The sequence below is a fragment of the Streptopelia decaocto genome (genome assembly GCF_964273445.1).
Source record: "Streptopelia decaocto genome assembly, chromosome: 1".
NCBI lineage: Eukaryota > Metazoa > Chordata > Aves > Columbiformes > Columbidae > Streptopelia > Streptopelia decaocto.
This window is the reverse complement of record NC_138663.1, coordinates 32,655,870-32,671,146: the sequence shown is the minus strand read 5'-3', so window position 1 is coordinate 32,671,146 and position 15,277 is coordinate 32,655,870. Positions and strand designations below refer to the sequence as shown.

At 38.6% G+C, this 15,277-nt stretch overlaps 2 protein-coding genes across 3 annotated transcripts in view; one reads left to right on the top strand and one right to left on the bottom strand.

The window, feature by feature from the left end:
• TMEM117 (transmembrane protein 117) overlaps window positions 1-15,277 on the bottom strand; it is a 242,914-nt gene that overhangs the window by 208,813 nt on the left and 18,824 nt on the right. For both annotated transcript variants that reach the window (XM_082043448.1, XM_082043447.1), the window contains exon 3: window positions 1,313-1,445. In XM_082043448.1, coding sequence (XP_081899574.1) covers window positions 1,313-1,445 — 133 coding nt within the window. The remainder of the gene's footprint in view (window positions 1-1,312; window positions 1,446-15,277) is intronic.
• On the top strand, window positions 7,755-8,759 carry LOC309447095 (P2Y purinoceptor 1-like; the record flags this gene model as incomplete). Its single annotated transcript, XM_082067394.1, has 1 exon — window positions 7,755-8,759. One exon carries the CDS (start codon window positions 7,755-7,757, stop codon window positions 8,757-8,759), a length of 1,005 nt encoding a protein of 334 aa, XP_081923520.1.

Below are 15,277 nucleotides of genomic sequence, written 5' to 3'. Positions count from 1 at the left end.
TATTAGAAATACCAAATATAAATCTTAACATAATACCAATAATAGTATGACTGTGTAAATAGGGAAGCCATAAACCTGCAACACTCCCACCCTCCTCATTTCAGGGATGATTATTTTGCCTCTTATTGGGCACCTATTGACATTTACCACATCATTACCGTGATAATTTCCTAAAACACTCCATGATTCTGCTGCTTTACCTGCCTGGCTCGAATCAATACATTTAGTCTTCATGTCACTATCTCATGATCAGCCCAGCTGGTCTGCATTTACGTTCACTCAGTGACACCCAGTCTGCCTCTTACCTTTTGTTTTATGTCACATTGTTAACTGCGCATGTCTGTTGACAGACTTAAGATCTGTAACACACCACCCCAGGGCCCATTTAATAACTTCATCAGACTCTGTTGGTATGGCTCTGATATTCTGCTAAGATGTAATTCAATTATTTGCACTGTTCTTCTACTCATATGTACATTGGGTTTCTTCTTCCTTGCTAGAAGCTCTTCAGATGGAATTTTGCCTTTTATAAACAACATGACTCTATATTTTTGTCCAATGAACTCATTTTGTATGTGTAAGATAACGAATAATGTAGATTCTCTCAGGAAAATAAACATGTGAAAGCAGTGTTGAGATCATAGGAGAAAACAAGTATTCTTAAGACAGAAAATTAATATAAAAAGCTCCATTTAGAATAAATACAGGCATAATCAAAAAAGATGGCTGTTCATCCCTCTGTTAACCATAATTTTGTGCTGTCAGAGCATTGTATGGGGGAAAAAAAATTATAAGGACACTTTTAACAACTTTTAACAAACTGGATCAGCAAGTATTATTGTACATAAGCAAAATAGCATTATACCACACACTTTATGTTTTGAGTGTAAGCTTCCTCAAGTTTGGATGTTTCCATTTCTTTTAATTTTAACTCTGAATTTCCTGAGTATGCACAACAGTAATGCTTATATTTTTAAACTACCCAGCCCTAGCTTCAAATCAAATTTGTTGAGTTATAATTTTAAATAAAGAAAAATAGATATGGTATTCATTAATATCCTGGTTTAACAGTTGCTATCATTAGTCAAAGACCCCACTTTATATAACTGATACTTTAATCTTCTTTGTTAATTAACCAATTAAATTACTGTTCTGCCTAAATTCAGAAGGCAGAGGAATGAAAAAAGATAGTGAATACTACTATGTTTATATTTTGTTAAGCTCTTGTTCACTGTAAAGCAGCATAATATTAAAAGTTTCCAGTAGAATATATTCTACAGCAAAAGAGACAAAAAGAAACTCTGTAACCCACCTCATATTCCCTGCCATAATGAGGAACAGATTATAAATGTGAGAAAAAATGAAGAGGAAGAGGATGGTACTGAAGAACATCGTCATCCAAGACCCGTGGTCCTCTCGAAACATTTTCAGACGGAGCAACTGACCTGTGGTATGAATATTATGAGAAAGCATATTTAGTCAGTAAATACACATTTACATGATAACAGAACCAAAATAGAGTACTAAAGTGTATTTTTTCTTATATCAAATTATTCCACTATGTGTGGGGAGGGCAGATTTAGCATCATGCAGCCATACTACCCTTCTGTAGTTCAGCATGAACAGGTATTATTCTTACAAAATTACATGGCTGCTTCCCACAAACTGAAGAAAAACTGTTTTGGGCTCTCACAACCAGAATCACTGAGGTGGAGGTCTGAAGGAGTCCACATGATGTCTGTGGTACCTGATCAAAATGTGGCTGTGGTTTTACATACACTACATGTGATTCTATACGCTGGTTAAGCAGCTTCTGATGTTTCCCTGTTTCAGTCATTAATATCTCTACCCACTCTACTATCATGGTGGCACAGCAAGATGAGTAGACATGCACGAGTGAACAAGAGTGGGGAGTTGACCCATCTAGAAGAAAATAAAATTTACATTTTTGGTTTTTTTGTTTCATTTGAATTAGTTACATCAACCTGCTGACCTTGAAGCTCAATGAACAGTAGTGCTACACAATTGTGCAAAAATGGGAAGGAGTGATGAACTGGAAGGGCAACTGCTTAAACCATCCAATTTTCTAGACAATAGATGGTCTACCTTTTTCCAAAAATAATTTTTCTTTTCTAAAACCAGGTAGTTTTTTTAACATGTTCTTCAATTGCCTGAGGTATTGAAAATCTCATCAGTGCAAGAGATGGGAATTTGCTTTTGCAAGGTGGAGAGTGCCACAGGAGAAGACAGGAAGTGTAAGGAAGACAACTGATAATTCAAGCAGTAAGGTGAAGGACAGCATCTAATGAGGAAACAGTGCAGTTAAGTGCTAGAAGATGTCGAAATAGGGAAAACAGAAGGAAAATGAGGAGCTGGACAGAAAGTATCAAGAGAGGTGATAATGCAGACTCAAAAGTGGAATGGTCTGGGATGAAGGCAATCTGTGGGAGCTGTTGTTGAACTACAAAATCTAGGGTAGAAAACTTGAAGGAAATGAGGTGCTAAGCTTCCAGTATGGGTTGGTGATAAGAAGGTAACAGTGAGACTGGAAAGGGTTGGGAAATGTAACATCTTAATTAGGAAGCCAAAGCTCTTGACTGGACCTGGATGGACTTGAGGGCATGAAGCCTTTGGTAACTGTAGGATGGAGAAATGGGCACTCTATGCTGGAAGAAGAGAAACACCCTCTGATGCTCTGGCATAGGTTGGTGAGGAGAAAGGATTAGATTGAGAGCAATAAAATACTCATGTTGAATGGCTGGGAAGGGGAGACCTGTGGGATGAAAAGTTCAGTTTCAGCATGGATTAGGGCTGGACACATGGTGAAGCTATAACATGGGGGACATTAGTAAGAAACATGAGGTGTTCATTCAGGGAATGAAACAGGAAAATCCCAGGACAGGTATGCGCTGCTGAAGACTGGAGATGTAGGTTTGGAGCAGGAAGACTGGAGGACCTGGAGCAGACCTGGGCCATGGGCTGACCTCATAGGTAAGATTTAAGCTCTGGACTAAGCACAGTTGGAGGATGGGAGTTATCTGACAGGGCTGGGATTTTACAATGAGGTGGGAACTCTTGGGTAGTGGAAGTTATAGGCAGGTAGGAGGGGTGAACCAAGCTCTGTGATGGGACAAGAGCAACATAGATCCATGGACCAGCCCAGTAGTAGGGCAGCAACAACAAGGATTCTGGCAGTGAAGAAGGGAGAAGAAATGGACAGTGCAAACACACACATAGATGCCCCAAGCCCCTGTACTCCTCTTTTGCTGCTCGAAACAATGACAGCCCCAGGCCTGTCTAGACGGTGATGTGCAGTAAGTCTGTCCTTCCCTAAAAAGCAAGCAGAGGCTGCTATGGCAATAGCAATTCATCCCGACTTACTGAGAGGAGGGGCCTAATGATAAAAGATCTCTCCTTTGCAGTTTGACAACTGCTCTCTGAAGAGCTGCCATTGCATATGGAATATCACCAAAACCCTGGATTTAAAACAGTACTTTCAAAATAGAGTTCTGATTTTAGAAGGTCCAGACTAATGGAGACGAAAAGCACGGATTTTTGTGAAACAGATAATTTCAACCTTTCTAAAACAGGTAAGAGAAAGATTTATTAAGTATTAATTGCACATGTATTCTACAAAGCAATATAATTTTCTCTATTTAGCTATTACACACTGATTAATACATATATATATGAATAAATTTCATATTTTTAAAGTACTTTTTCACAAATATTGTCTTTGGTAGGTAAATTGTTTCTATTTTTCTATCCAACTTTCTTTCTACTGTAGCTTATGTTTGCCATATAGGACTTCATTAACTCTCAAGTAAGTACATCAACATCGTTTTTTAATGAAAGAAATAGTAGCTTAATCACATTAAAGAAGGAGTCATTAAGAGGAATGGAATTGGATATTAGCACAATCTACTTGCCTAATTGCGTACAAATACTGCTGTGTGTTACTTATTGTTCCCATCATACTAGTATGTGTAATATGCTAAATGCAGTTGAACTCAAATATGTGAAATGTTCCATTTAATACTCACATTGCATTATATCCTTTCATATCAATTCAGCTGAACATAAAAAGGGAATGCATGAGATGATTACTTAACAAGTAGGATGTTAAAGTAAAAATTGCAAATAATGCTTGATATTTTTTTAAAGGAACCTAGGACTTGCTGTAAAATGCTTTACTCATTTGATAAGATGAGCTAGAAGGGTACGTTTGAGACCATATGTAAAATAAATGTATTTGTGTATCAATAGTCAGAAATGTGGAAAACCTATCTGGTGACCGGAATAGATTTGCACTAGATTCAAACACAGTTGCAAACAGTGACACAATGTCTCTTAGTTACAGAAGAAGTTTCCTCAAAAAGTAATTTTTTACTGAAACAAGGTCTTCTATCTACTCCAAGACTTTGGAGGCCACAACACAGGTGCAAGGGGGACACATGGAAGTAGACACTTGACAATTCATGGCCCTGCAACAAACCAAGCAGTAAATCAGCTCCTCAGCTGAAAACCTCATGGTTTTCTGTAACAGTGAGCAGATGCTGTTGGGAACAATGACAGAGGAGCTTGTAGATAATCATTCTCAGAGTCACATTTCATTCAGGTCCAGGAGAAGAGACAATCCAATAAGCAGGTACAAAAACTGAGTCAATCAAACAGGTCACTTCTTTACAAACTAAAACTTTTCTAGCATCTTTAGATCCACAGCCCACAAAATGGTTGGTTTCATTAGATTGCTTCTTACAGGAGAAACATAAAGTTCTTACCCATTCATGTAAGCATGCTTTCTTGTCTTAATTATGAGTGATGGAGCCCATAAACTTCAACCCTTTCCTGGGTATATATGTAGCATTCTAATATCAAGCCCTTTATAAAATCAGACGTATCCCATTAATTTTGGATGCTACATCATGTGATTGCTCTTTCTACCCATTTAACATTCATGGTCATCTACATCAATGGCTGAAACTGTTCTGCTGAAAAATTAATATCAATAAATTAGAAGTATTTTTTTAACCTTGAAAGCCCAGTCTTACTTGCTTCAAAGTCCGGAAAGTCTGTCCTTAGCACTAACACCATATGCAACCCCTCACCTGTCATGGTGCTCTTGGTCATTCTGCCGCTGCTAAGGTGTGTCTATGTGTGTTTGCTGGCTTTGTTTAAGAATACCAGGACTTAGCAGTGAACACAGCAACGTTAAAAAAAAGAAAGTTTTCTTAAACTACAGATGCAAAATTTTGGACTTGAACTGTGAAGATGTTCTAGTCACATACTGTAGCTTGAGTTATCCTGTTTGTGCTAAGATGATCTTCTGATGTTCTTCTCTTGCCTATTAGATTACCTCAGGAAAGGTTCCTTTTATCCCTGCACTCGCTCCCCTGTGCTCACCCTGTGAGTTGCTCACACCAATTGCAAAGCACCGTTTCAAGAATCTAGTCTTGGTTACGGCCTCTAAGCTCTACTCTAATACAAAGAATTAATAGGAGACAGGAAGAATATTTTAGAAATCCCAAATATGAATCCCAAGGTAGACACATGAGAAATGCCTATGCAAACACAGACGTATTTTCTAACGACTCTCTGATCTCCAAACGCACCTTACCCAGCTGTGCCGTTCCAGCACGCCCTGCTACAAACTAACTTCACAGAGCTCAATGCTGGGTACAGTGCAGTGAACTGAAGGTCATGAAGGGACTGGGGATTTATTAATATTAGTTCAGGTCTGTAATTGCCTTAAGGCAGGTACCAGGCTATGCATCCAGGCTTTACCCAGCCAACTTACAGGACAGTGGAGCAGGTGGCACAGCTGTCTGCTGCACTCCATTCAGACCTACCTATAGTCCTTGTCCAGGAGCTTGATGAGATCAGGAACATTACAATTCCCTCACACAGCTATGGCCGTGCTGTTTGTAGCCAGTTTAGGGCTTATTTTTACTGACAGCTCATCTTGGAATGAAGTGCTTAGTGCCTCCATTCGTAATTATTTAAAAGGAAGGTAGAACCAAGATGATTTTAGGAAAATATTATATAATTTTCCTATATATATTCAAAACCCTTTCAGCTGAACATACTATAAGTGCTAATTAAGTGCACTGTACCTATTAGAGTGGCTACATTTTAAAGGATTTACAGGGATATCTTATGAACTTCAGCTGAAGAAAAAAAAAACACAAGGTATGATTCCACAAAGGCTGTGGAGAAAAGTAGAGAAAGAGTGCAGCTACTCCAGGTTAAAGTACAGTGCTTCAATACTAAACAAAATACATTCGAGAGCAAACATTCCCCACCTGTCAAATACACTGGAAGTAGAACAGACGGCTTTCGATCTGTATTCACTTTCAGGAAAGTCCTTTGATTACTCTAGTCACTGACCTTCTAGAGAAACAACTTTCCTTCTTAATTTCATTCCATACAGTCTGAACTAGCTTTTTGTCAGTTCACTGTCTAGATCAAATATAAATTTGCAAAGCAAAATAATACAGTCTCTATTTTGCAGGTCTTCAGTGTAGCTCGTGTTTGTTACATTCTGAATTGTGTCTGTGAACACACCTTTGAAAAAGTCATATTGCATTAAGGTAGACATGAGAGCAAAACATTAGATTCTACTACCAACTTCATAGTTGAATCTGTTCGAAAATTTTCAAGGAATTGTTAACATTTTGAAAAAGTCTTTTCTTCCATTCAAAGTGTGCTTTGTACTGAGTAAAATTTTATCCTGTCATCCTAACAAGTACTGTGGTGGACTCTGATCTATAAATGGCTACTTGGATGACCCTCATAAAAAGCTCCTACTTGGACAGACCTTACAGTTTGGCATCTGCTGCATCACTTGGAGAGAGGTTCTAGAAACATGACAAACTGCAGTTGGTGACAGCTCATTCTGGCAGAATATTCCAGTCTTTTTTTTTTTTTTTTTTAGGACTACAAAATCATTGGGATTAAATGTTAGACTTTGCAAGCATAACAGTCTTGCTTTGAAATATACACTGCAGATCTGTATTCCAGATATACAAGCACTAGTACGAACCAGGCCAAAAGATGGAGACAAAATTAATTCTCTCCAAACCTGCAATAAGGACAATGTTTTGGGCTGGGACATTAATTAACAGAAGAATATTTAAAAAAAGAAAAAAAAAAAGTAGTTTGTTCAGCTTGTTCATTGCTTTAGATGGAAAGATTGGTGGCCTTCAGAAGAAGCATGAGCTCATCCTGATGTGTTTTGATGTTGTCTTCTGTATCTCAGTCACAGCCCACTGCAGCTGCCCACACTAGACATGTCTCTAGGCCCAGCATGGACACTTGAGGCATTCAAAGCGAGGATGGAATGAGGGGGGCAATGACCATCCTCTCCTCTGCTTCTTCCAAAGCTGGACACAGACACATCAGTGGCCAGGGGGACATTGCTGATACTGAGAGTGTGTGCTTTTTTTCTCTCTGTCAAGCACTACACCAAATATTAGAGAGAAAAAGACTATAAAGTTTAGGTTAAAAGTTCATGAAGGTCTGCCTGTGCTGGTGTTCCTGTAAAGTAAGATTTAAGTGCTATCTACTTGGAATTTACATTTATTTTCACATAGGAGAGAGTGTGTACATCATTTTGTATTCTGAATTCATTTGCCCATTCAAACAGGCTTGATTTAACTTAAGAGTTTTGAATTTTAAATTCAATACATCTAATTCAACTTTTATTTTAAAAGCTGTTGGTCTCTCTTTTCCCTTCAGGCACGCTCCATGGAAGGATGATGAATGGTACATGCACTATTTACTTTTGCAGTAAAAATCCTAAGCTGCAGTGGTACTGTTATTTGCTGATTCTGGTTTGCCTTTTCACTTTATTAGTAGGATTTCTCGGCAATATACTTGCACTACGACATTATGTGTACTGCATGAAGACATGGACTACCAATACTATATTTCTCTTTAATTTGGCACTGTGTGACTTCACTTGGACTCTCATGGCACCTTTTTCAGTTTATTATAGTCTCCAAAACTTAGCTGTCTATTCCAGTCCAGAATTTTTTCATATTATAAATATATTTTTTAGTATTAATATCTATGGAAGTGTCTATTTCCTGACACTTATCAGTTTTGACAGATATGTAGGTGCTGTCCATCCTATCACTTCGCTAACATGGTGGGACAAAGGAAAGGCCACGTTTTGTACCATCGCGGTATGGATCTTCATAGTGTTTGCATCAATGCCAGAGATCTACTACGCAGTTGCAGCTGGAACAAAAGACGAATTCATAGATTCCCTGGATGGCACTGAAGGACATTTACAATTTGAAGTGCCATTCACGGTCTCCAAAATCGTATTGAGATTCCTAATTCCAATCACAGTCATATTTACGTGCTACATGTTGACTCTCAAAGCTTTACTACAACTCAGTAAACGTCAGCAAAGAAGGAACAGACTTGTTAGACCTCTGTTACTGATTTCAGCCGCTATGATTGTATTTGCTGTTTCTTTCATACCTTATCATGTTATGATGATGGTAATACTAATTTATAAAACTAATTGTCAACCACCCTGTAGAAACATGAGCACATTAACTGCCGTTTTTAAAGTCACAGAGATCATCTGCAGCATCAATAGTTGCCTCGACCCAATAATTTTTTCAGTAGCAAATCAGACACTCTATCAAAGAATTAAAACTAGAAGACGTCACCACAAATGCCAGTGCTGCTGTTGTCTGACACGAAGGGTAAGGGACACTACTCTGTCCCCAAGAACAATGACTTAAACACCAGTGTACAAAGACACACATCTCTCCCTGCCTGTTTGGCTCTGTGTCATCAGCCCTGTTTAAAATTTGGTCTCCTGTATTGTGCAGCACCCTCTTGAGTAAGCAAGAATACACAGCAATGAAGAGTAAAACTTAATGTGTACATCAACTAGAAAAGAAACACTAGCAACTCCTGGCTTTACAGAAATGGCATTTTAAATATCCTTGTCATAAATATACCTTAATTTATTGTGAAATAGTACTTCTTACCTGTATGTACATGTGATATGGAATGAAGAATGAAGAGAAGTTTTAACTAGCTACTCTAATTCTTGGCCAGAACAATACAGTAGGATAAGAGCACACAGTGTTGAGGAGCTTACTTACAGTTTCTGTTAATTATTTTTCATCTGTTTGTAAGTGCTGCTGTGATTGGACTATATAATTAATAATAATCATGATGGTTAAGAGTTGAAGTTCTTGAGGACTTGCCAAGAGGCTTTCCACAAGTACTTCCTTTTAATGCTTCTTGCACTAGAGGTCCACTGACACAGCCAGTGGAACCTCATTAACTCGAGTAAGTGCACCACATTTCCGACAAAAAACAAAAGCCAAACAGCAAGATGAAGCCCCTGAGCATAGTCAGGGCCACAGAGAATCCGCTCCTGAAGCAAACGAGCAGGGATTGAAGATCGTTGTTAAATCCTCCCCCAGGCAGCAGTGGTTTCAAAGCAACAGGCAGGGCACACTGGTGGCTCCCCCAAACCCCGGGCAATTACAGCTGTTTCTCAGAACTGTTCTGCTTCAAGGGAGTATGTTGTTCTGCCATGAACTCTAATCTCATCAACAGGGAGAACTGTGCACAGGAGAAGTCTAAAATAAAGAGGTGGCTGAGCCACAAGAAGACTAAAGCGACACTGCTACACAGGAGTGCTGCCCCTCCTGCTCCTTTAGGGTCTTAGCATCGCAGTTTCAGGACAGTGTAAGATAGTCTATAGTGCATTTCAGTCATTAAAACGGCATAATATATAGTCATCAAAACATCTACCTTCAAGAGTCATTAACTATGTGTTTTTTCAACAAAATAATCACATTCCATAGTCAACCACCTGCTGAGCTGTTTTCTTGACAAGTCCCACACACTACCATGTTAACTGTAAAAGCCCATGTAGCAGTGAGCAAGTTAACTTTATTTTCAGAAGTTACTATTGACAAAGTACTTTTTAATATACTTTGTACAGTGTCTTAATTCTTTAATTTCCACAGTTCTAAGATAATTTTGTCCTCACATATCTCTCTGTGAAAATGATTCTATTCTACATGATGATTAAATCCCTCTTGTTGTATGTTTCAATTGTATTGAGTAAATATATATGTATATATAATATCTAGAACAACATTTTTTTAAATTGCCTGTAACTGTGACATGAAATGAAGAACCAGCTCCTGATAATCTGAAATACTTTACATGTGTATGGATGTACCCGCAAACTCACAGGATCTCGTAGCAAAATTGTGTGCTTATATTCTGTGCAGGGGCATTATGTACTCAACTCATTGCAAGTGTTGTTTGTTTTCTTTTGATAATTACTTAATCTTTCAATTTCTCTTTTTTAAAAGAAAAATATTCACTTAAAAAAAATCTTTTGCATGAATTGCCTATTGAACATGAAAGGGTTATTAGCAATGCAGCTTTTTAATCCATGAAAGGGCACTTATTGGCAATTACCTACTATAATACACACTTAAATCTCAGAGGGATACAGGAACAATGTCAATGCCATTTAGTGACAAAGGTGCTCTCAGCATGAAAAAGGATAAAACAGGAGAATGATAATGTGAAGCTCTAGGCGAAATGAGTTTATTGCCCCCATCTGATTGCACCCAAGATTGTAAACAGTAAGCTATTTCCAAAATCAAACACTTGCCATTCGTATCTTTCAATCTTTAAAGGTACAGATACACTGTTTATTTCTCCTTTCTCCACCTCAGTATTGCTTTTTAGTAAGTTACTTTGTCTGGGTAAAATTCAATGTGAAAGCAAAATATGCTTTTCTGGACACAAAAGAAAACATAAAACTTTGAAGTCCTGGGCTAGAAAACGTAACTTCACACCTCTGGGAAGCAGAGATTCTTGGGTTTTACCTGCCTGGACTTCTCATATGTGAGCTTTTTCACAAGAGGAAACAATTACTTAGACCAGCACTAAATTTTGTAGTGCTTTTTAATAGTAAAACGGTTGGCTTTTATACAGACAGATCATTTTATTCTCACTGCATAGTATCTCCTATACAGATGTTACTGTTACATATTAAGCAAGTACCATTAGAATGATGAATGATGTTTTGTTGTTAACCAGGAAAGAGGCATTCAGTTCAGAAGAAAATGTGGAAAATATTATCAAAGTCACCCTATTTTGGAAAAATCTGGAATTGTTTCCTCCTTAAGTGCTGCCTTTATAACATCTATAAATGCAGCCTGTGCTCACAAGTACCCAAAGTTGGCAAGAATAAAACTTCAAATTTCAATTAAAGTTTGGATTGAAAGCATCCAATGAGTTCAAGATTAATACAATAATTTAAAAGCTTCACATATAACCCTTCCACCACCCACATGCAATTTCTTTTACAAGCAGCATTAAAATGGATTGCAGAGATTCTCAAGCAAAGTCTAGGGTTCATCTGCCTGTGTTTCAGTGTGTAAAAAGAAAAACTAAGACAACAGTAATGAAATGCTTCACAGTCAATGTGAGAGTCTGACTTAAAAAAAAAAAAATAAAAGGTTGGGAGAAATTTCATTCTGATCAGGTAATCAGAACATAAAACACATGTAGCTGAACAAGAATGACCTTTATGTTCTCAGTGTGACTGAATTATGCAAGTATACATGCAGAGAAAGATGCAAAATGAGATGCTTTTTACTTTCTGTCAGCATCACCCTCCCGAAGAGTTGCATGGTCCAGGTCATACGTGACAGAGCAATGTCAGCAACTACCATCGTGGCCCTGGGAGAGTATCAGGGGGCACTTACAGTGCTGTGCCAGCGGCCAGGGAAGGACCGGGGAAGCCGATGGGCAGGGACCTGCTTTTCCAGGGGAGAATCCAGATCTCAGTGCACTCAGAAGATAAAAATCACCATGAAATAGCATGCAGCAAGATGATACTGATTTCTGCTGCAGATCCTTTGGTCCTCCCTGATCCTCAAGAATATGAGCAGTGCAGCAGGGATGGCAGCCCTGCTCTAAATTCTTTGCTGGGGACAAGCAGGAGCAAACTGGGGACTCCACTACTTCACTCATGTAGGACTAAGGCACGTGTCCTAGCTGCTCACTTCACTGCTCTGGGTTCACCTGCAAAAGGAGGGACAAACAGTTTGGACTCTGAAACTGCACTTTTTCTGCATTACTCCTTTTGCATCCCACTGAAAGAAAAATATGGAATAAACTGTGTTATAAAAGTTACTCCTTGTGTCCATGTCTGTTTCAGTAGCTGGATGCAATCCTACATGGCCTACACAACCCTATAAAGCTCATTAATTTTATATCAATAAAGCCATCTGTAACAGAAGTCCCAAGGTGCTCACACACATAAGAGAAAAAGCGGAAGGAAAAGGAAAGAAACCAGCTTATGCTTCTGGAAAGATTATTCCCAACAAACTCTGGATAATGAAGAACAGAAGGGAAAAAAGAAGATGGGGCATTGCTACAAAACTATCTGTGTCCCAGTGCCTCTGTCATCTGTTTTCCTGGCCTGGGCCTCTCACACAACATGCCTCATGCTGAATTGAGTCTAAAGGCACTGGGTAGTCTTTAAAAATCATCTTCGGAACACAAATCGAATGAAAAATCCTTCCCTCTCTTACCCTCAGCTATTCATGTTCCTCACAATACCCAGCTATGAATACACTCTAGTAGCTGATAAGTCTTCTAGACATTTGTTTGCCTGTTCATAAGTGATTCTATAATCAATTAAACACACTTTTTTAAAGTGTTTTTGTTCAACTAGGCTGAACTAATTCTAATGCTGTCCTGATTGAAATCAAAAGTTTTCTATAAAATAAGAGTTAAAAGGCATAAGACATCTGTTCATATTTACTTGGTCATATTTTTACTCAGAAAAACATGCTCCTAAAATGTTTATTATAACATTCCCCAGATAGATTGACATAAACAAATAAAATTAAATAAACTTTATTCCATTTTGCTACAATAAATGAACAATAAACTAAACAGCTAAGAGCCAAAGTCAACATCTTCTTCTCTGACAAAGTATGTTCAGTATGGGTTTCCCATAAATCTTTGTTAGGATTAAATCTGAGGACACAGCATCCAATTAACTGCCGAACTCTCATAATGAGTTTGAAGACATTATTGAATGTTGTAATAATGTATTAACCTACAAAACTGACTGCACAATGTGGGTAGCTTTCATGTACCATATCTAGATCATGAGATATTACAGTGGTGGATAACTTTGTAATATACTAGATGAAAACAAAACAGACCTGGGCCTGATAGATTTGATTGTTTATGTATATGTTCTCAGCTGTGGTCAAGAGAAACAACTGTCTCATTTACTGCTGTAAATTCAGCATTGTTTTGTAAGCAAAATTGTTAAAACAATAACCTCTAAGATGAAGAGGTGAATTTTGCTACAAATATCCCAAAGCTGCTTTCTGAGGAAAGCCACTATGCATACATTGTTCCCCATTTGTCTTTGTACCACTTTTCTTTCACACACAAAGTACCTGAAATTTTCACACTTACTAAGACATTAGCTTACCTATTTTAATTAAAATGTTCAAATGTTCCTGAAAGTTTGGTTTTCTCTTCAATATACATACATGAATGTATTCTGGTATCAAAGTTCCATGCCTTAGAAGCACCTTACTAGGCAAAAAGCTATGATGAACAGTAGCAAAAGACAATTAAACCAGAATCACAGAATGGCTGGGGTTGGAAGGGACCTCTAGAGATCACCTAGTCCAACTCACCTACTAAAGCAGATTCACCTAGAGTAGGTCGCACAGGAATGTGTCCAGGCGGGTTTTGAATGTCTCCAGAGAAGGAGACTCCACAGTCTCTCTGGGCAGCCTGTTCCAGTGCTCTGTCACTTCACCTCTGTACACTGCTTTCATCAGCAGAAGCCAAAGCTCTTTAGTAGAAGAAAAAATATGCCTACACTGATTCTACAGATGGAAGAACCACGGCAGAGGCAGGTAATGTGGCTAAGTCCACCATCCACCTTGCAGGAAAACATAGCTTCTCTGCTCCTGCCTTAGAGAATCAACCAAGTCTCCCCACGCTGTGCCTGGAGCCCGTACTCAGAGGTGATGGGACTTGCTGGCCCCCATGCAGGGACCCATCACCTCTGTAGCCCCCCCAAGCTCTCTTTTCAGGCCTTCTCCCCGCTCACCACTTAGCAGCTTGGTCCTTTCCTCTCCATATGACTCAGCATGGATGGGGCTTCCTCCGGCTGCGAAAGGTGAACCTTAATCAGGGAGAACTGCACTTCTCAGCTTTTGCAGTCTAAGGTAAAATACAGCCTAATGTCACAAAACGTAATAGTCAAGGTCTCAGGTACTGCCCTAGCTACAAAAGTGATGTCCTTGCAAAGTACATAATGTGCTAGGGCACCAGGAACCTCAGATCTCTGGTTTCCCACCAGTCCAGCCAATACTGGTCAGAACACTGACAGTAGTCAGATGTCCTTCCATCAGGCTTCTTGTGCAGCCTGTCTTACCTGAGCTGGGTGGTCTCAAGGGCCTGGTCTGAACCAGAAACAGCAGGTCAGCAAATGGAGGTGAAATGTATAATCCTTTGCCTTCCTCTAAAATGCCACAGAGTCTTTAAAGATTGCTTGCTCTTTCTCAAAGGAAAGAGCAGAAATTCAAATATTAATAGGAATGTGCATTCATCTTTTAATACAAAAACAAGAATAGGAAGATGGATTTGTGATGCTGCAAGGGAAGGACTGACATTTTCATTTCTTAATGGATTGTCCAAAGGCAACGTAGAGCAAGGCAGTAATGTTCAGTGCCATCGGCTGTACCAAATGTTGCAGGGACTCATAAAAGCACCACATCTCCCTCTTCGCTTTACATTAATGCCATTAATATTACCTAGATGCAAAACCTCGAGCTGCTGTTGTGAAAAAGCTGTAAAAGGCAGATAATGTGGGAAGACTTAAGGCTATGCCAGAATTACAGTGTGTAGGCAGGCCTAATTCTGAATTTTTCTGTATCTGTCAATTCCCATTATACAGATTCAACATATAATTTTAATTATAGACTTCACTCTTACTGATGCTATTACTTCAGGTTTAGACAATTGTGCTGATGTAGTTAAAAGGAAACCTGTAAAAATAGATATTGATTTCCTATCATGTTTTAGAATATTTTTTAGTAGGGAAGCAACTGAAAACCCTGTGTTAGCAATAGGAAATGCTAATGCAATTGTTCTTGAGGTGCAGGTTTTTTAATTCTGTGTGATTGTATCCCAGGTTATAAAATGAATGTGAAAAAAATCTTCTCTCTTT